The 22,902-nt window shown below is 34.5% G+C and overlaps 1 protein-coding gene across 8 annotated transcripts in view; it reads left to right on the plus strand.

Annotated features, from left to right (window-relative positions):
* Positions 1-22,902, plus strand: part of CCDC178 (coiled-coil domain containing 178) — a 180,275-nt gene that overhangs the window by 104,956 nt on the left and 52,417 nt on the right. For 7 of the 8 annotated variants that reach the window (XM_054818663.1, XM_054818661.1, XM_054818665.1 and 4 more), the window contains one exon: positions 17,343-17,492. In XM_054818663.1, the coding sequence (XP_054674638.1) occupies positions 17,343-17,492 (150 nt within the window). Of the gene's footprint in view, positions 1-17,342; positions 17,493-20,195; positions 20,254-22,902 lie in introns of those variants that run through there. The other variant, XM_054818666.1, reaches the window with a different exon arrangement.

The following is a 22,902-nucleotide window of genomic DNA, read 5'->3' on the forward strand; positions in this document are numbered from 1 at the left end:
ATACTTACATTTAAGACTGATTAAATATTTACTAGCTGATTTTGTCCAGGAAGGTTTCCTTCTAAAGATTTTTTATAAGCAGTATTTAGATCAGTGGCAGGCAATTATTTCAATTAGAATGATCTTAACTGTATAGCACTTTCCTCTCAAACGATTCCAAAATGCTTTAAAAACTGTCACAATTTATACACAGCTTGCTTTATCCGCTGCTGAAGTGCAACCACCCTGGGTGAAACATAGCAACTGTTCAACACTGCACAGTGGCTTGGGACTGGAAATTAAGGATCTCTCTGTATTTGTAATTGCAGTGGGAAATTAGGTAGGCTGAATGTAATTACCTGAGCTGGAATTTGGCCAGGAGACTGAAGTTAACACACCTACTCTTATGAAGAGTTCCCTGGGATTGCTAATGACCAATTTGGGTAGGACCTTCCATTTATATCTCACCCAAAAGAAAACTCCTACAGGAATACAATGCCCCCAACACCTTTCCTGTGCATAGCTATTGCACTGATATAAAGGAATGAACAGAGTTGACACATGGTTGGGATTAGCAGGTACAAAGCTCAGAAAAGATTTTACTCAGTTAACATTTATATTTTTCTTTTTTAAAATTTTCTGGGTGAGTAGGGTTAGTTAAGTACCATAAGTGAGGAGATGTATAATGCAAGAATGATGGAACATTTGTATACCTATAAGGCCTTCTGTGAGAAAGACATGATATTTCTTATACTTTTGGCTGAGGGCTAGAAAAGATTAGGTTTACTTAATTGTCCTCATTGTATTTCTTTTTATTATCAGTGTAGAATGAGAAGCTTTATATTAAAGCTGTTTTGTATAGTGTGTTTCAATTTATATAATAGGCACCTATAGAGGCTAACCAATCTAAATTAGTAACTGGCATAATTACGTGTGGCCAGTCATGATGAGGTATGAACTAAAAAAACCATGAAAAACAATATTCTGCTTCTATTTAATTAGCTGTTTCGGTTATCTGTAGCATAAATATTTAGCTCCAAATCATGCAGAGCACAGATTCACAGGTCTCAGTTTACTAATACATGAAACTTCTCTTAAGATGAAGAAGTGATGCAGTGCAAAACATGTCATGCTTGACCTGCTCACAGGTGAGAGGACATACCACATTCACTTATGTCTCCTCTAAAATTCAGTGTGGATTAAATGTTTAGATCTAGCTTCTTTGCTGTGATCTATGTCAACATGCACCCTCTATGCAAGTTATGTTATCAACTGTACCTAGTGTGTAAAAATTAATTGGATTGTGGTTTGATTCCTGTTTGAAAAATGGAAAAGTAAAACTTTTTGCAGAGAGAGGTCTTAACACCAAAATCTTCAGTTTATTGGTAACATGGCAAAAATGTAGTGGTAATAACTGGAAAACCTGTAGATAATCCAGCTTTTCTCTTTCATTGCACAGAAAAGTCCTCTGCCACACTATTCCTTTAGAGTCTTCCATAAAGGTGAGACACTCTTATGATCTCATGAAATATATGCTAAAATAAGAACTCAACTTCATCTTCACAGTTTTATTTTTCTTTGCATCTCATCATACACCAAGAGCAGTTGTAGCTTTTAAAAGGGCTATACAGTCGTGCTGGAACTGATCCAAATTATTTGCATAGCTCTTTGAATGATTTGCTGCTAATGAGAGAACAGTTAAGCATTGTGCAAATGGATCAGGAATGGTGGTACGGTTCCTAAAATCTTGCAGATAAGCTAGTATTAGAAAACTTCAGGGCACCTTCTCTAAACTCAGAAGCTCAGTCTGCTGCACTTCTCGGTACGTTCTGTGCCTGACAGTAGAGTTGCATCACTTGTGCAAAAACTGTAACATGCTACCGTATGCACTGTTCAAGAAACTGCTATGCTGCTGTCTTGCAGAGGATTTTTGACACTGGTTGAGCTTTCCAACGCAGGAGTTTTGGGAGGTGAGGATGTTATTTGCCTGTACTAGTGTTTATGAGCATATGGCTTTTATACTTTCCTACTCACTACTCCTCCCTTCCCTCGAAGGTAACTATTTCCTCCAGTGTTATTGGAAAAGAACAGGGGACAAGAGGCATATGGGGATTTTTATGTGATACCATGCTAAATAATGCTATGCATTAAGTGTTCCTTGTAAGTTCCAGACGTGTAATGATCCCCCAGGCATATAGATTTGCAAAGACAATATACTCTGTGAATTACAAGTAAGTGCTGTCCTTTCTCTGAAGTTCACATAAAATGAACTGAAATGGTCCCACTGAACTGCGGAGGAAAACCAATGGGTATATTTTCAATGGTTAAATTAAAATATGAGATAACAGCAAGAAAGAGTTTGAAAAATAGAAAAGCCGCGTATATCACCTTCATTAGGTAGTGTAGATAGCACTAGACTAAATCAGTGAGTTTTGAATGGCATGTGAGGAATACACCATTAGACAACTAGTCAACTCCTTAGATGTACTGAAAACAATTAAAAAATAGTTAGGTTATAATTTCATTATTAAATTTTTGCCATGTCATTGTTTTCATATGATATGAATATAAAACATAACCCATTTTTCTTATACAGTTGCACAGTAATAGCATATAGTAGAAATCATTTTCTCTAAGATAAGCATACAGTAGCCCATGTGTCTAAAGGTGGTGTCTGTAGACAATAGTCATAAAAATATAGATTATTCATCAGATTTTTTAGCACTTTGGCTGTTTGTATAGTCTGTTGTGTGTTATCATGTAAAGTATGTCACCAAATACATTGTATTTCAGTTATTAGTGTTAGAGATCATAACAATTGTTCTGAATATGAAAAAAATATAGTGATCTGTCATAACAGAAGCCAAATTTTCAATTTCATGCCCAAGCATTCCTTTTTTCTCACATTTTATCTTGCCTGACCTCCTCACCTGTCATGGCTACCAAATATTGACTCCTTAGCGGTACATTATGCAAAGTGTATTATATCCTGTTTCAACTCTGGTAATGATTATCATTCCATGAGCATCAGAGATGTTCAATACCTGTATCCTCTGGCAGCAGTTGTTATGTGGTCCAATATCAGAAATCTACTACCCTTCAGTTATTACAGATAATGTACTGTACTGAGACCTCTTCTCCTGCTTGTGGGAAGGAGGTGACATGAGATTTTGACCATCCACCATTCAAAACAGACTTTGGAAGAACTGCACTGTAGTACTGACCACTCTAATATTTTGATCAGCCTTTTGTCCAGAGAGAACAGGAGCACCTAATGTTCAAGCGGAACAACCAGATGGGTCAACATCTTGGTAAAGGTTATTGGATTTGTAAAGAGACCAAGGAAGCAGATCTTCTTCTGGTCCTGAGCCACAAACAGAGATTGTTTCAACTATCCTGACTGAGGGACAAAGCAAAAGCTTTCTGTTTTGATAGCTGGAGGAACTGAGACTAACATGACTATCTTGAGCTTGAACCCACAGATGAAAACATTCATACTTAGGTACAGTATGAATGAATATCCTCATTTTTATTATAGTACTAGAGAATATTGCAGTAAAATCTTGTTCGCATGTAGACGAAACAGTTCTTCCAAAATCAGCAGAGTCTAGCTCCTGCTGAAGCAGGGTCATGTGTGACAGTTCCCTGATAAGGACTGAGGGGATGAACACTTCAGACCTTTATGACTCATCTACTACAGATCATGTTCTTTTCAGATAGGAAGTAGCCGTCCTACACTTTTTCTTGGTTCCTGACTTTCACTTTAGTCACAGAGTCAGTATTTCTATTTACTTTTCCATACATCATACCTGTAAACTGAGAGTTTTCCTCTTTGACTTCTAGGGAATTCTTTGCTTTTGTACTAGGAAAGCTAAATTCTTAAGATGGTGTGCAAAATGGTTCATATTAATTGCTGACGTGGACATGGCCTTCTCTGCATGAATACATAAACTGAATATGAAATATGTCAAGGCGTCTTGTGAAACCATGCAAATACAGCCTTCGCTGTCACTGGAATGCGCACATCAGAGCTGAAGCTGTATCTGTGGCTTTGCTGAAAAATGCCTCCATTCTTAATGTCTCCTGAAGCTTTATCTATATTCTTATCAACCACTGTAGTAATACTGAGGAAGACTCAAAGCTAATGCAGCATGTGATAGAGTGGTTCTATTTGCTTCAAGAACTCAGCAACTGCTCCTGTGATGATTGTGGATATGGGAACTTACTGCTTGGAGCATTCACATTACGAATACATACATCACTCAAAGATAGAAAAAGGTACTACTTTCTGATCACTGCAGTTCTTCAGGTTTTGTAATACACATATCAATTATTCTCATCCTTATATCCCTCCTTTCCTATCCTTGAACAATCTGGGTTTTTTGGGGTTTTTTTGGTGGGTTTTTTTTTGGGGGGGGAATTCTGCAGTTGAGGAGGAAATGGCATTGTGTGTAGCTCCCTTCACTTTCCCCATTTATGTGCTGACCATGCTGTTGTGATACTGAGAGAGAGAAATCTTCTGTAGTCATAAGTGATAGCGCATCCATACACAGACAAGGGTAGACAGTACATTTGGAAGGTATTTCTCAAAAAGTTTTACTTGCTAATAGTTGCCCTTTTTTATCCTGGTAATTTTGGTTCTGAGATTATTTGCAGAACATGCTGGTTTGTGCTTTTAGGTTGACATTCATAAAACTCAATTTTGTCTTATCCAAAACACAAGAATGTAGTTTCTTTCTCAGTGTCCATGCTCATGACTGCAGTTGTGTTAACTACATTTGAAACTACACAAATGAGCAAATTAGACTGGGTTACTGTTTTTATGTAGAACAAGTACAACTACTGTACCATTGCTATAGAAAATGACAGTTCTGAACTGCAGAAAAACAGGGACTTTGGCATCGGAAAAAAAAGCTTTCTTTAGAATTACTATTATATCATTATTACATCTAAATATATCCTGAAGTCCAATGACAATTAGTTTGAACAGGCTATTTATTATATGAACATGCTCTACAATATATTATAAATATATTTAAAATTATAATATACATTATCTATAGAAACAATAATGAAATATATCTCATTGTTTAAATACTTTCTGAATTGCTGTTTGGTAAAATAAGTATATGGATAAAAACATAGAAAGACTGTATCTGTATGCATGTTATAGTTACTTGCTTAGAAGATACATTAAATACCCATGTTTCCTGTTTTATGCAGAAAATGTCAGATTTCACACATCTGTTAGGCTGTTCGGATTCTGTGAAATCCTGATGAGGAAAAATAGCTACACTCGGTTTAAAGTACTTGCCATAGTTGTCCTTGTTTGTTTATAAGAGTTACTGTAAAATGTTATTCTGATTTGAAAAGTTCCAGTGAATATACTTTTATCATTATGTGGGAAAGTATAATTCTTTTCTGAGCATTATCAGTTTTTTAAAATGAGTGTTTAATAAAGAAGCCTCACTATTAATCTTTTAACAATCCCATGTAAATAGTTTGCATAAAATGTCGCAATTTACATAAACTATTATTATATGTTCATTTTACACAGTTACTGCACTAGATTTTATGAGACCATTTATGATTTGAAGTTTGGCTTCTCTGAGGCTTCATTTAAATGGTGACATATGCTATACAGTGAACATCCAGCAGAAGTTGTTACAATCTTCTAGATTATAGAGTTTGCTCTCTGATGTTGGTATTGGTGCTTTTTTCTCCAGTAAATGTTGTCTTCACATGCAGCGGCCAATGTCAAAAGTGTTTTGGAAGATTTCCTCTCGCAAAGCTTGACCATGTTGTACCTTAGGTTTGATGTCACCGAGTAGGGAAATGCTTGGTACTTTTTCTTTAGCATTGCACTGCATCGTGAGCAATACACATGTGCAGATCCTGTTAAGGATGTTGGTCTTTTGTTGCATTGGGCCCCTCCTCTGTATCTTCAATTTGTTTCTAGAAGTTAATCCCCCCACTGACCTCAGAATTCTTACACTGAAGGCAGGCAGAGTCTCCAGCATACAGCGATTTGACACAAAACCTGTTGGGTTCTTCTTTTTTGGACTCCCAACAATCTCATATCTTGTTTCTTAGTACTCTGCATTTCTTGCTGTCTTTATACAATTAATGCAATTTGTCTGTACGGCCTCATGTCTGCTGTTTATGTTGGAGCCATCATTGCAGACGATGTAGAGTTTAGATAGTGAAGGTTTGCATAAAAAGACAGATCTTAGATTTCACCCTAAAGAGGACAACTGAAAGGAAAACTCCTAATCTCTCTGTTTTATAAAACAGAAATTTCTGTCAAGGACTCTCTGTAGGGTAGGGAAATGAGAATAAGGTAGTCTCTCAGGTTTCCAGTTAGCATGATTTTAATATAGTAGAGAGAGCCTGAGGTGCAAACATAATTGTACAGACAACAAAAATACTGCATTGACAGAGAGCTAAATCTTCATAGAATCACAGAATGGTTTGCGTTGGAAGGGACCTTAAAGATCATCTAGTTCCAACCCCCCTGCCACGGACAGGGCTCTTATTGATCTATTTTACCTAGAACACAGACCTATTCTAAATGAGTAACTAAAGTTCTGGCATTCTATTCTATTATAAACATAATATATTCTATGTTTAAAATTTAACTTCCTTAATATTTAAGGCTACATGATACTTCTGAGGTTTTTATTGAGAAAGGTGACAGGATTGACACAAAAAAGTAATTTTTTTAAAACTATCCATTAAAAAAAAAAAATCAGGTTTTGTTAAATTTTCATTATATGTTTAATTTTGTTCAGTGAAAGTTGTCTAAACTGACTTTTTCAAGATTTTAAAACAGTTTATTATAATTGGCATAGAGAGGAGTGGAGATGCATTCTCTGTTATTTAAAAAATCTGGAAAAAATAAGGTAAGGAGAACAGATTATTTCTGCTCCCTCTTGAAATGAAAGTGAGGCTTTTTTTCATTGGAAAAGACAAACAAAAATCTTTTAAGGAAGCTTATTAATTATAGATATTTCAGTAAGTACTTTAAAAGGCAAAATTAATTTTAATCTTAATTATCTCAATATGGCCTATAGAAATAACCAAAGTAAACAGGTCAACAGTTCTCCAACATCAGTTACTGGATTTTCATGAGAATTCCATGAGAAACAATGATTAGGATCAAACTATTTACCCATACAGGAGATCCTAGAGGAATTTCATAAATAAAAATCTAGAAACTGAACTTTTACTATGGATGTTTGAATGGACCTGACTACAAAAAATGCAGTGGCTAAAAAAAATTCAGCCAAGACCACCACTGGGTGTCAGTCATGTGCATTATCACTATGGCAAAATTCACCGAAGCCAAATGTCTTGTCAGTGGACCAAAATATGTAACTGTGATTAGCCAAAATCTGTTTCTACAAAATTTCATTTAGAGCATTACTTTAGAACAAAATATCAATGTTGATTACCATCAAGGGATTAGTTAGTGGTATTATTTTTTCAAAGAATTATAAAAACTTCTGGATGCAAAGTCTGAAAGCTGATCTGTCTGGAAATTAAAATGGATGAATTTTCAAAGCCAGAACTGAATGCTAATATTTTTATGGTTGGCTACAGTGTTTGTCAAAATAAAACATATTATTCTGTAAAATCCAGTACATTTTCCACATTTCATTTAATGAAACAACAAAGGATTTTTAAATTTCTAATTGATTTCATAAAAATTCTGCACAATTATCCCATGAATCTGTTTATTTGCACCTTTCTATCACTTCAGAGGCATTGTAGTTGTATGGGAGGTATGTGTAGGTAATAGATACTCTGTTGAATATTACTGTTTACTTTTTTGTTACCTTTCTCACTTTAATTTTTACAGCTGTACAATTGAAAGAACATTTGGGTTTGCATTAGCATCTGAATAAGGAAGTTTATTATTTATTTGCTTCATCTACTATGCATAATGCAGAAGTGCCATTAATGCAAAAATATTAGTTTTTGTAATGACAAAAAGATAGTGTGTATCTAATGACCTTATAGTGAGTAATTAGCCTTTTCCCCTACTGATGCAGAATTGTCCATCCCTAAATACATAAGAAAATGGAGAGCCTTTATAAATCTTTAACTGGTCATAATGAAATAAATAAATGGACTTTCCCATGCAATTTCATCTTTTCCAGAATAACATTGCAAGTGAAGTTCTCTCTCATAACATTCTCTAAGAATATTGACAGGTATATATAATCAAACTGTGATGACATAGAAGAAAAATTAATGGTGCAATAATAGGCAAATAAGTTTGTGTTTAACAGTCTAAAACTATGTTATGCAGAAACAAATAATGAAATCGTAAACTCATTTTTTTTTCTTTTCAGACAAAGCATATCAATTTAAGGTATGGAGGAGGATGTAGGATTTGAGAAGTTCTTAATTCTATGTAATTTCAAAATCTTTTTTTATACTTTTATCAACTTTAATTTGAGTTTTGATACTGAATTGCATTACATTATATTTCTAGATTGACTTTATTCCAAACAAGTAGCTTTTACTTTTCCTGAAATAAAAACTTTCTGTATGGAAAAGTCTGCAACAGTGACCCTAAATTTGGTGTTAAAGTTTTAGCGTATATAACACACTTATAAGGAACATTTTCATATTTCTTCTTTCCACATTATTCTCAATAAATGCAAATGTTGGTTCTAAAGCAAATGTGTTTTTTAAAAAAATGTATAAATCTGTTGTGATATAGAGGCATTTTGCTACCAGCTGCATAGCTCTAAAGAATTTGCCTTATATATTTTCTGGTCTTTGATAATTTCTTCCATTAGCATTCAGAACCAATGGATCTGATGAGATCCTCTTCAATCAATCCCTGATTTACTGGCACTGTACATCATAACAATTGTTTCCAATAAACTTGTAATAAAATCTCTTAAAGTTAGACTTTTCCACAGTTAGCATCAACTCCAAGATGCACTTCCTTTTTGTTTTATAGTCTGTTGTCATTCACATTTTCTGCAATAGCAGTGTTGTTGAGTCAATTTCTTTTTGTCTTTGAACTTTCACTTGTGTTCTGCTTGCTTTAATAATTTTTTTTTAATTTTTCACTTCTGTGGAATCACTAATTCGCTCTTAGGCCTTCAGAAGCTATATTCCTGACACCACTGGTGGAGTCAGTGACCCCTACTACCTGAAGGCGTCATGCTTGTACTTCCAGATCAGTATTTTGATACCAAACTATTTCCATGATATCAAGAAAGAAAAGGACTGTGACTTGCTCAAGTGACATACCCAAGCTGCTGCCAGCAAATCAGTGCTGACCCCTAACACAACCATGGCACCATGAAGATCTGTCTTCATCAGTTCATTTTCTTCTCTTACACACTGCCAATTCTTCAGTGTGCTTCCCAACACAATTTTACATATTTTCAGGAGCTATTGAAGAGAATTACCAAGACTTTGAGATTGACTTTGTATTGGTTCAAGGCTTAGGAACTTTCCAGTCTCCTGCATGTCTCTTGAATTTGCCTACACATAAGGTATACATGCTTAACGTGTATAAGCAGTGCCAAACTCTGTTTTTGCAACATGAAAACAGAAAATTTCTGGTCACTTTCTAAAGATCTTGAATATTTCTTTTCTCCTTCAGAACATTTGTGATCATGACTGAACATAAAATTGAAGTAGAGGCAAAACTTTAGCCCTAGACAAAGCTCTCCCATCCTTGATTCTTTCAATATTTTCAATAAAATTGGTTACTTGTCAAGCAGCACTGTTAAGGTACATTTCTATTCAGTAGGACAGGGATAAACATGTGAAACTTTTGATAGACGTGAGAAAGATACTTAGAGTCTTTATGTTCTGAAAGACAACTAGATCGTCTAGTTCAAAATTTCTTTAAATGTAGCTATTGACAGACCTGATAGTGCAGCATATGCAAAAATCTCTGGAGTTTCAGTGAAACCATTAGAAAAATTCCAGAAAAGCCACTTCTTGAATTTCAAACAGATTGGACTCCTCGATGCAAAAGTTTCCTCCCTGTAATCAGGGTTTCTTGACTGCAGATGAAGATAGGACTAAAAATACTTAATCAGTTCTGAGGTCTGTTCAAGTCTTTCTTTAACAATAATCAATTTAATATCCTGCTGTTTAGCCAGAGCCATTTAGCATTCTTTCATATGGTGTTTTGATCACAGGTTGAGTCCCCAGAATTCTGTCAGTAGTACCAGGTCATCATAAGGTAGACTGCCCATGTGCTTCTGATTCTCTGCTTTACAATGTGGAGGTAGACACCTTCATGGGAAAGAGCCCAACTAGATACTTATTTTTTTCTTTCACATCTGAAAAATCAGTGTCACTGCATACCCTGTAGTAAGTATGTAGACTGTTTCCTGGCAGCTGGTCTTTGTTTTACCAGTTCAGGCCTTTAGACTGGTAAATTTCTTTGATTTCTCCAAGATTTATGCCTTTATTTCATTTCCAGGGCTCTAAAGAAGGGGAAATGGGATAAAAAATATTTCTAGTAATTCAAAAGTTTGTGTCCTTTTATTTTTTCAGATCTTCTGCACCAAGATAATAATGGATAAAGGGTACATCACCATAAAAAAAATCTTAGAACATTCAGATCTTACTCTACAACCACAGTCTTGTTTAGTGTAAATACAATTTAGTTTGTGTGCCAAAAATAACATTGTTGAGATCAAGAATATTCCATACATAGAAAAGACTGTGTATGCAAAAAGAAAATTATTTTTTGCTTTGGTTGACATGAACAATTATGACCCAAAAAAGTATTATAAGCTATTTACTTTGGAATACTTATAATGTTAAAGCAGACAGATTTGTGCTTATATTTGCTGATTTTATTTTAGTAGCATTATTATTATTTTAGTAGCATTTTTTTCATTATTATTTTAGCAGCATTTATTATCTGTATAGCTTGCCATCAACAGAAATTTCCTCCCAAACATTTAATGCGTATCTGGTTTTATACCCCATATTAATTCTCCACTTGAGTCCTTATAAGAATTAAACTTGGGTTTTGTTTGGTTTTTTGTTTTTTTTTTTTTCAAAACTGTTGGAACTGCCATTTGGAGTGCTGTTTTATCAGTGAAAGGCTACTTGTAGTTATTGTTACTTTAGTTTACGGATAGAAAAAATGCAATCTGTCAGAAAACGTTTTACACTATATTCCTCCTGTATTAATTTGTAACTAATTTGGTCCAAATGGTCTCTAATAAATTATTCAAAAATATGATATCTCACTTCCCCCTGTCATACTTATGTGTATATACTTAAATGTGCATTTTCTAAAATTCCTCCCAAACATAATAAAGCAAAAATTCATGCCGTGGATGTAAAAAGATGTTGTCGTTCAGCTGAAGAGTTAGTTTCAGTAATTTGGGCTATGTGGGGTTTTTTCTTTGGCAGCAGATACAGGGGAAGACCCATTTCAGCTCAGAGACCATCAAAATCTGTATTAGGTCAGTATGTAATATCAACAACGTAAATCTCCTGACTCATGTTAGAGCTTGTTGAAGCAGGGCTCAGCTGTTTCCACTATGTACCTTAAAAGCTTTGCAGTTCTAGAGCTTTACTGAGTAGCTGTGTGACCCTTGGTGCATAAATTACCAACCATCAAATGCTGATGGCAACATCAACAGAAGATCGCAAGTAAGGGGAGTGAATCAGTGACTATGTCAGCTCAAATTATATTGTAGCTTCTGTGACTTGTAGAACCCAAACTATTTGCTAATAAGCATTAGTTGCATCAATAGATCCTCAGATAGAGGGAAAACAACCCCAACACCTCATGCTTGCTTTACAGTAACTTTCCTTTCCGTAACTGGGGGACTTGTCAACTGTATTACGATGATTTTGTGGCACTTGGTATCACCATGTTCTTTATGCTCTGGGAAGGGACACATATGATGTGTAACAGATGCTACTGGAAAAATGTTGCTAAACTCCTCTGGGGAAGCTATTTGGAGTGGGAGGGGCAGATGCACATGAACACAGTAGTTTTAGGTAATTTCTTTTTGCTGTTCATATTATGGGTTGTTCTCCATCAAGGATGCTTCATGCCTACAAAAGAAACAGTCATTCCTGCTTGGGGAAACCAATTTAATTCCTCACAACATCAAGTTTAAGTAGTATAACCAATTAATATAGATCCTTTAATAATTAGTTTATTGTGCTGATGCACCTGATTGTCAAAATCAATTGTTCTTATCTTTAGAATAAAACACTGCTGTCAGAGTGACCATTTGAAATGACGATTGACTTTGTAAACCACAGGGATTTATATCATGTTTATAGGTATATCATTATGTGGACATAATCATTGATCCTAAGATTTGTCTCTACAATTCTTTACAAACATGGAACCATAAAATAATCTTGGATCACTTGCAACACAAAGTGATTGGTATTAATGTACATAAAAGGATGGAAGAATAACATGAAACACATTTTCTCTGTGCTGCAGACAGCAACTATCTCTCATTGTCTCACAGTCACGGCTAGGTTAGTGGTGATCTCTGTTTGCAGCCTAAGAGGACTGAAGTTTGGTTGTTACAAGAAATTCTGTATGACCTGAGATACTGGACTGATAATTCATCATTGTGTTGCATGGCATTGCATCTGTTTTCCTATTGCCTACTTCAGCAGCCATTGTGCTAGCAGTTTGTTGATAGTTTTGAGGAGGTTTTTTTTCTTCTTGCTTCCACATATTTTATTATCTCAGTATGAATTCGTATTATAGCAGACAGGAACTGCACTTCAAATGTGTTCAGCAAACACACAAAAAAAGTGTTGCAGCTTCCTGGTGTTCCAGGAAAACAGAGACACTTCCTAAGCTGCTGTGTTGAATAAGAGAACATAAAGAGGATAAAGTATATGTGCTGAATCAGGTAGAAATTTCCACTAGCCTGGTATTCCACCTCATACCAGATGTCCAGATAGAGTGTAATAACAGGGCATAAAGCTTCCCCAGAATAGTCATCCAACTTTCCAATCTCTTGAGCCTATTATTATTATTATTATTATTATTGTTATTATTAAATAAACCTCAGTGGATATTTCCTCCTAGAAATTCTATGTCCCTTTTAAATCTCTGTAGGTTTTTGATATTCATAAGAATCCATGCACCTTAACTACACATAGTGCAAAGAAATATCTTCTTTCATTTGTTTTTAATATGACCTTTAATAGTTTCACTTGATTTCTCTACTCTGCAACTCAAGTTTCATTTCATATAAGAGCCTTCAAGAAATTCCCCTGAATTATACTTTTTTTCCACTGAAGAAAGTCATATCATTTGAATGTAGAAATGTAGAAAATTTCTTCCCATATTTCGGACATCAATTCCAGAATGTTTGAAGAAGTCAAACGTACCTGTAGACAAAGACTGATGTACCAGAAGTCTTTGATTTCAAGTTTTGCTGAAGAGCAAAAGAACAAGCACATGAATCATGGTCCTTTTTATCAGTTCACAAGTCTACAAATTCAGAAGTTTGAGTGCCAGAGATAAAACAAATGTCAGGATTGTCTAGTTAAATATCTTACAATCAGTTTTGAGATTCATATCCTTGTTCTCCTAGAACAGGAGAAAGAGGTGTAGTGTATTTTCTAGTGTATATTCTGGCATCCCGAGTTTGGTCACAATTTGACCATTCCTCTCTTTCGTAAACATGAAATGCTCTTAAAGACTTTTGTTTTTTTTCTTGCCTACATTCTGGGAAATCCTCTGTAGAAACGTCAATGAGTGACAGTCAGGTATTTAAAGAATGTATGCTCTCTGCTTTCTGAACCTCAGCTCATCTTTCAGAGGAGTGAATTAGAGAAAAAGAACCATTTCACCTTATCTGTTTCAACTGACATAAGCTATGCGGTGAAGCAATTTTGGCGACTGGACAACTAGTATAATTGGTCATATAGACATAGCCACTGAGTCTTAGAAAATCTGGAGAAGCCTATTGTCTTTTTTTTTTGTATGTTGTTATTCTTTGTGAAAATGTCTGACCCGTTTTAAATTACACAAAATAGTAGGACTTCACTCGGTTTGTAGTCAAGTATCTGCATTGGTGAAAATTACTATATTGATATTCATATTCTACAAGAAACTTTTCTGTCATTTTCCCATAGTCATCACATATGTGAAAGTACTGCAATGCTGAAAACGTGTCTTGTATTCAGGTATTGAATGTTAACATATTAACATCAAGCATTGTAGAATCACAGAACCATAGAGTGGTTTGGGTTGGAAGGGACCTTAAAGATCATCTAGTTCCAACCCCCCTGCCATGGGCAGGGACACCCTCCACTAGACCAGGTTGCCCAAAGCCCCATCCGACCTGGTCTTGAACACTTCCAGGGATGGGGCATCCACAGCTTCTCTGGGCAACCTGTTCCAGTGCCTCACCACATTCACAGTAAAGAATTTCTAACATCTAATCTAAATCTTCCCTCCTTCAGTTTAAAGCCATTAACCCTTGTCCTATCACTGCACACCCTTGTAAACAGTTCCTCTCCAGCTTTCTTGTCAGTCCCCTTCAGGTACTGGAATGCTGCTCTCAGGGAGGTTCTTCCCGTCAGGGCTGCTCTCAATCCATTTTTTGCCCAGCCTGTAGTTGTGCTTGGAATTGCCCCAACCCATGTGCAGGACCTTGTACTTGGCCTTGTTGAACTTCATGTGGTTTGCATGGGCCCACCTCTCAAGCCCTCTCAGTGGCATCCCTTCCCTCCAGCATGCTGACTGCATCAGACAGCTTGGTGTCGTCAGCAAACTTGCTGAGGGTGCACTCGATCCTGCTGTCCATGTTGCTGACAAAGATGTTAAACAGTGCTGGTCCCAATACCGACTCATCACTGGTGTCCACTAGGACATTGAGCCGCTGACTGCCACTCTTATATGTTTGTTAAGGAGGATATCAGCCTGAAAAACAGGTTTTACCTCTATCCAAAGATTAATAAAGGAGATAATCACATCTTCTTCACTAAATTGTTCATCTTTCTTTTTATTATTTTGAGATTTCTGAAAGACCCATAGCATTTTAATGTTTTAGTGATGCAGAGTGACAGTTCTGCACAGGAAGGATTTTTAGTTTTAGTTGCATAAACATAGCCAGCTTCTAGCCAAAGTTTTCAGAAATTGCATATAAATACAGATATAAAAGTTGATATATCTTGATTAGGAGATTGCATAGAAAAAGGAGTAAAAATCATTGCTAATATTTTAACTGTCTTGGGAACTCCCAAAATTCAAGTAGCTCCAAGAGATGGCTATGAACCTGTTCAGGCATGCTGCTATTTCCCTTGGATAGTTGTGTCTTTAAAAGGTGAGACACTAAATTACCCACTTGGGAATAGATTCAGAAAACATATGGATTCTTCAACATTATGCACTGTGACCCCAGAAGAACTTAGACTTTATTAGTCCACTAATTCACAAGATTTTTTTTTTAGAGACATAGGAGATACTAAAGCAAGATTTGAATTTTACCAAAGTTTCCTAGCCCTCCTGGGTTCTGGGCAAACTTGTAGGTATAATAAATGGGTAAAACATTCGTTGTTGCAGAACAGTTCCAAATACATATTTATGCTGCCCTTCCAAAGAGAGCTTCACTAGCAGCAACAGAGTCTGATTCTTTTAGGATTCACATATAAATGGTGGCTTGAACCTGGGAAAATTAATCTAAATTCCTTTATGCTCAAAACATATTTTCTCTGTCTCCAGCATGCATCTTTTGACTTAAACAGTATTCTGTTGAAGGGGAGAAGAGCAGCAGAGAGGTAAACAGAATGACATGTAATATTCTTCTCTAAAAATAAAACCAAAGTTATTTACAATTCCTTTCTTTGGATTTTGGTGAGGCAACTACTAGGACAGGTGGTTGCTCCCCACCTCCTCTGATAACATTTCACTCACAGTTTCAGACTGTCAAGCCAGAAGGTTATCCTCGCTCCTGCTGGATAGACAGGCTCCATCTAGGGAGCAGAAGATGGTGACATTTGCTCCAGCTGCTCTAGCTGTTCTGCTAGCTCTGCTTTTCTGCAAGGGTACAGATGGTTCTGCACATGGGATTACATACAGTCCTCTTGTATAAACTAGACTCCTAAGTGGACTCTTCTACCTTTACAAGCTTCTAGACTATAACTTTTGCATTAGAAGATCTTACAATATTGCCTTAGTTAGGGCAGCCACTCATCACATGGACATTTGGGCTTAATTAGTCAGTCCAGGCTTCTACACATTCTCATAATTTTAAAGTTTCCTCCACTCCACTTTATAATGTGTGCGCATTTTTAACAGAAATACCTCACAAATACAACTGGCAACAACGTATGCAAATTTAATAAGTTTCCAGCTTGCCCATTGGGGTTTTTTGGTGCATCTCTCCTCTCCACTGGGTAGCACTGTCATCACTAGCCATGATGTTTTAAAAATGTATTTTAAAGATATATATTTAAAATGTATTTGAAGAAACATTTTGAAATGTGGATATCAGCCATTCTGTTTGATAGTTATGAAATTAAAAGAAATTCTGAATGTCAAAAGTCTCTGAAATGTCATTGTTCAACTAACTCTATTGGTAAAAGTGTACCTGAGATCCCCTTCCCCTAAGTGTTTTTAATGGAAAAATAATGAAAATTAAAATAGAATTCCTTGTCAAAAATCAATTTAAAAATAAATTAAATCAAATTGCATCTTTGTAACCTAGATAAAATATCTTTGAAAATTATGACACTGTTGCAAGATCATGCATTATAATCACAGGAAGTTCAGTCAAAATCCGATTTAAAGGAATGGAAATTTTTCATATTACAGAAGCATACATTCCAAACAACTTCAACTTCACCTGGTAGCAAACTATGAGAGTCAAACATTATATTAGTCTTTAAAATCAAGTTAATCAAATTGCAAACATTAAAATTATTAAGAAAATACATGAGTATTGCATTTTGTCAGTTTTACAGATAAGTCGGAAAATGAGAGTTTGGAAAAGCAAAATGTGGGTGAAGAATTTGATGTATTCTCTGGTAAATAAGACAAGATCATCTCTATGCAGAAAGGTCTTATGTAGTAAGGTAGAGGATGTGTTCTTTTTAGTAGTTTCTACTGTAACTGTTTACAACATCATTTTCTGTACACATCATTTATTAATTACATTTACTTCCATATAAATATATTCAGCAAAATGCTAACCACTTGAAATTCATTTACAGTTTTTCCATTTGTTTCACTGAGACCATAATCTCGTCATCTATATTTTGCAGATGTTCATAAGTGAATGAGTCAGGGAAATTTTGGAAGTGACCTATGATTTTATTTTTTAGAAAGGTATTTTACAGTATGTGTAATCAATTACTTTTTTCTTCAGGCTGCCCTGGAGCAAATCATTAAAGAAAATCTGTGGTTAGCTCAAGAATATCAAATCTTTCAGAACTACTACTTAAACAGTAAAGAAGACCTCACAGAACTCTATGCCAATAGAATCAGGGTTGAAGCAGCCATTAGAGATCATCAGCAGGTAAAGTGCTAATATCACCCATTCAATTCATTTATCTCATCTCTGAAATTAATTTCATCAATGCGGCTACTTAATAACAATAGAATGCTTGCTAGTAATACCTATCACCTGAATTCTTATTATCTTCTTGGTTATTTTACACTTTTAATATTTTCTTTTTTTTTTTGCTTGCTTGCTGTGTTGTTGGGTTGTTTTGGGTTGGTTTTTTTTTTAATTTTACAGAGCAGTTCATGTAAGGTATTAAAAATTCATTATTCATGAATTCCACTTTTGCACCTGAAATGTCTTTATTTTTGTATATAAATATGTTATGCAGTAATTAAAATGTGCTTTACCATTACATATAACTTCTCCATAAAACACTTTTTCTGGAAATTGAGAGTTTTACAACATCTACAGTCAGACTCTATAAGTCTTTAATTTAGAAAACAGTCAAATGAAAATGAAAAAAGGTAAAATCTAGTTCAATGAATTTCCATGATGGAGGTATAGTGGCCAAGTGTAATGTTTTAGTGACTAAATAGTTACATTTAAAAAGACAGATTTTTTTTTTTTAATTTAATGGTGTTGTGGAACTTGAGTAAAGTGATGTTGTAAAACTTTTTTTTGTGGAAATGTAATGCAAATTCACAGGAAAAGTCTCTTCTATTTCTTTTCTTTTTGTTCATATATAGCTCTCAAAATGCAAGCCTATCCATGCCAACTATAATCAATTAAAAATATTGTTCAGATATTTTAGGTTATTGCTTGCTTGCTTGCCTTTCATGTCTGTATTTCTGAAAATTAATATGCATTTAAGTCATCATGCTTACAGACCTTAAGTTCACATCAACAATTTCAGATAAGAATCTTTATTAACTCAGGTCATTTATGCAGGAACCAGGTCCTGATATATTGATATTTTAGTCCATTTTCTAAAAATACAGTGTAGCAGTCTTCAAATAAATAAATTAGACGTGAAATTCAGATTATTTGCCAGTACTTTACTTTTATCAATCCATTTTATGTCTTATACCCATATCTTCATCCATTGCTCATTTCCTCAGATACCACCCCAGTTAGTCTCTAATTTTAAAATTCAGTGTATTCAGTTTGTTCCTGACAAATATAAATAAGAAAATCTCATCCAAAATATTCTTGTTAACTACATAACTCTTCTATATTTCAAGAACAAAACTGTTTATAAGTCATATATTCTTAGGGATAACCATATTTGGAGAACAAGTTGGAGATTTAAAACATAAAAAGTAGAAGAAATTATTGCCTATCTTTCCTCACCATGTGAGTGTCAATTATATTCTGTTGATATGATAGCAGAGGCAATGCTATGAGTATTGAAATGTTTTCTTAAAAGGACTGGGTTGTAGAAGGAATTTAAAGTGTTTTTTCTGAATGCAGAATTGGGGCACACTCTCTTCAAGCCTCTCTACAGAAAAAAATATCTATGTTAAGTTATCATCTGGACTTTTTATTTCTTTGGATGTAAGAATATCTGTCTTCTACAATCTCAGAATTTAATAGCTCTTGGTAATATTTGTGAAACAGATTTCCCACTCAACACTTTACCTCTTCTGGACATAGTATGGATGATATTATCATGCATCTCAATGATGTAGTCTGGAAGCAAAGAAAATTGCAAATGAGTTGGCATATATTATTGCTTTTTTCCTTCTCAATTTGAATACAATAAAATAAACATAGTAAAATATAGCTAAATAGCAATGCAATACTAACAGGATCTAGTTTCATCAGCAGTGCTATATAATCATTTGTTTGGCTTTTTAAAATCTTGTTTATGAAAAAAATGGTTATGAGTATGTTGCTATTCTATAGGAGGTTATAATCAGCATTACAATACATATACCTAACTTGTGGTAGAAATTAGTGACGGCAATGTTTAGAATTTTGGACAGTCCTCTGTGCCATTCAGCAGCAGTATGTGTATGAAGAAAAGAAATTCTATTCACAATATTAATTGGAGCATTATAGAGACAACTTAATCTAATTTCCTTTTTGATAACTCTTCATTTTATTAAATGAATAACTAGTCCAACTATTAAAATATTTCTACCATTTTCACATAAAGTATTTAGGAATTATGACAAAAGGAAAACCCGTGTTGATTACATACAGCTCCTATAAAAAGAAGCTATATTTTCTCAGGTTTTTGCTAATAAGCAAATTACAACTGCAACAGAAAATCAATTCTAGAGGAGTGTCAAAGTAATGATTTTTCTAGATGCTGTGCTATATATTTGCATTACAATGACATGAACATTCAAGCAGAAGAAAGTGTGTTCATCCTTCTCTAAATCCGGAGAACTTTCTTCCCTATATATATAAGTACTCAAAATTAGAAGCCAATTTTTACAAATACTAATGTAAAAGAAAAATTGCTATTTTCTTCTTCTTCTTTTTTTTTTTATTTTTTTCATAATTTTAACTGGATGTAGTAACTTCTCTAACTAATGAAGTAGGATTGCCTTGGCCTCCTAAGTAGCTGCTTTGTTCAGTCCCAGAGCCCCAGAAAATGATCATCATTTTGATGATGGGTGAAATACTGCTTTGGTAACATGAAGTGGTTTGTCATGACTTTGTAAGCTTCTTTGCACTGAGGAAGGTGCACTTGTCGAGTGGAGGGGATATACGTTGCTGAACAGAGGGCCTACACCCATAAAAATTGTGATACCTTCTTCTGCATAGGGAATGCAAAGGCATTCTCTTGGGAGGAGATGAGTGTTTTCTTCCTACTGCTACATATATGAAGTGGATGAGAAGAGGATTTCCTCTCCCGCTGACATTTTCTAGATATTGGTAACTTTTCTTCTTGGAGCCACTGGGGTTTGCTTTATGAAAAACAAGCAAGTTAAGCTCAAAGGGGGATATTCACTCTAGTGTGTCTGAAAACTAAGTTCCTCAATGCAGCTATTTCAAAAATTCTGAACTACCATTATGTTCCTTTGACTTAGTATTATTTTTTAAATCATATTCAAGCATTTAAAGGTCTTTAAACCGTATTCTTATTCTGTGCCAGACTTTAGAATCTGCTGATGTTAATTTGTAATCTTGTTTCTAGACAGTATTTTGTAGAGATTTCAGATGACTGTAGAGATGTAATAGCTATATGACTTTGAGATAATGTTTTGCTTACCTAATTAATTTTCTTTTTTAAAAAAGTGTCATATTTTTGGATAGTTGGTGCTCAGACCATAAATACATAGTATTTCGTTTCATTAACAAAAAATAAAGTATATTTCTGCCTGCAAAGATGCTTTATTACATATATAATCACCACCATAAAACATTTATATTTATCCTAATGTTTAATTTGATGAAATATAGGTGCAGTCAAATATCACTCTAGACAAGAACAGTATTTCCATATAGTTCTTTATCTTGAGGTATTCTCAATTTGTTTTTCTTAATAGCTTACTCTCTTTGAAAAAAACACTTCCCTCCACAAAGACATTCATTAATTTGGTTTCCCTTATATATTTCTGCCACTGATCAATAGTATGTCTGTCATGTTGGATGTGCTAGCTTCATTATAAAATGAATCACTCATTTCCATCCTTTCTAGATGACATTGGAATAAACTGTGGTGGATCTTGACATTATCTTTAAATACATTCTATTTAGTACCTAATATTTTCCCTAAACATTTACTTTTGAGGGTAGTTAGATTTTTTAATAATGTTGATAGATTATTAGTTTTCACATGTGTATTTCAGTGTGGTAAAATCCTGTGTGTAAAAGATTTGTAGGTCGATCTTTCTGTAGTAGACTTTCAGTAACAAAATCTTGCCTAATACAAGAGATTATAGATTTAGGCAATCTTGCCTTATCTTGCCTTCTGCCCTGCAAATGTATAACAGCACTTTCTTCTGGAACTGTCAATGGGTGAGCATATTAGCACCAGGAATATGATTATGCTTAAAGAAACCCCTTAATTATTTACCGTATCTTTCTTTTTGTACTGAACGATCTTAGAATATCTGTTCCATGAGCAAAATTTGATACTTCCAAAGTATTGTGCTAATGTCAATGGTTGTACTATAGACATCAGCATTTATTCTCATAAAGAAATTAGAGTCGATTCCCAAATATAGAGGTACGAGATGTCATTATAAGTTAAGAACATATTTACATATTCACATATTTATGCAAGTGGCATAGTCTTACAAAAGTTTGATAATTGTTTTTGTCCACATAACTTTTATTTAAAAATAGTCTCCATGCAAATTATAATTGTTTTAAAATGTAAGTAAAATATTCATTCTCGTATTCACGATCTGCTATCTTCAGATGGCTGTATTATAATAAGAGTTTGGGGGGGAGGGGACCTATTGATTTCTGTTTCTTTTTTTTTACTGCTGGATAACTGACATATTATTGCAGTAAAACATATGTAGGGTCAATTCATGCTGAATAGTTATTAGAAACCGTGATAACAAAAGTCATTACATTGCAGTTCAGTTTTGACAGTAAAATTTCTGCAACATTATCACAAATCCTCATGCATTAGTGCAATGATCCTTACTGTAGTTTCATATTAGAATCAGAAGACTGCTGTAGCATGCTTGATACAAAAAGTCATGCAAGTCAAGTGAAGTTCTTTTATGCTTTTATAGATAACGTATTTTCATGTCTTTCTCATGCATGTATCTGAGCCCGTTTGGATATTTCTGCCTTTAGCATATTGCTCATCTGGGATATAGCTGTTTTAAAAAATAATGTCCCTGTTTAGAAAGACCAAACAGATTACAAAGAAAATCTGACAATGGGCACGTGTCAGTTTAGGCAATTAATTCCTTCAGATTTTGTTATTCCCATTCATTGACCTAACTGAAAAAAATAGTGTTCTCATATAAACAAAAATTAATTTCTGTCCCTAAATTGTGGTTTTGGTTAGTCATTTCACTTATCTGGAGATCTTGGATTGCTTCATGTCTTCACAAGACTAATAGTGAAAGCATGGATAAGATTATGGGAAAAATGCCACCTCCTCCTTCCCATTTCCTTACAGATCTTAAATGAAAAATAAAACTGTCAAGGAGCCAGTGTGAAAGAAATGAAAATTATCACAGAAAAAACATCAGAAGTTTTATCTGTTTCTAAAATAAAGGTTTAACCAGCTTTCAGAGCTGTTTTTATTAGGAACAGAAATAAGTAATGGAGCTGACATTTGGGGTTTTTTCCAGTATAACAAGACTAGATAGTAGCTAGCAAGCAAAAATATGTCATTTACAGTATTTTTAACTGAGATTCATTCTGCCTTTAGACTTTTGACACTGTGGTAGGTTGACAGAATAGCCAGTTTCATATGAAAACATGAGGAAAAAATGTATCTTCAGTAAGCTTTTCGTTATGCAAATTTACTAAACTTCCTTTGAGCTAATTATATTTAAAC

The sequence above is a fragment of the Grus americana genome, chromosome 2 (genome assembly GCF_028858705.1).
Source record: "Grus americana isolate bGruAme1 chromosome 2, bGruAme1.mat, whole genome shotgun sequence".
Classification (NCBI taxonomy): Eukaryota; Metazoa; Chordata; class Aves; order Gruiformes; family Gruidae; genus Grus; species Grus americana.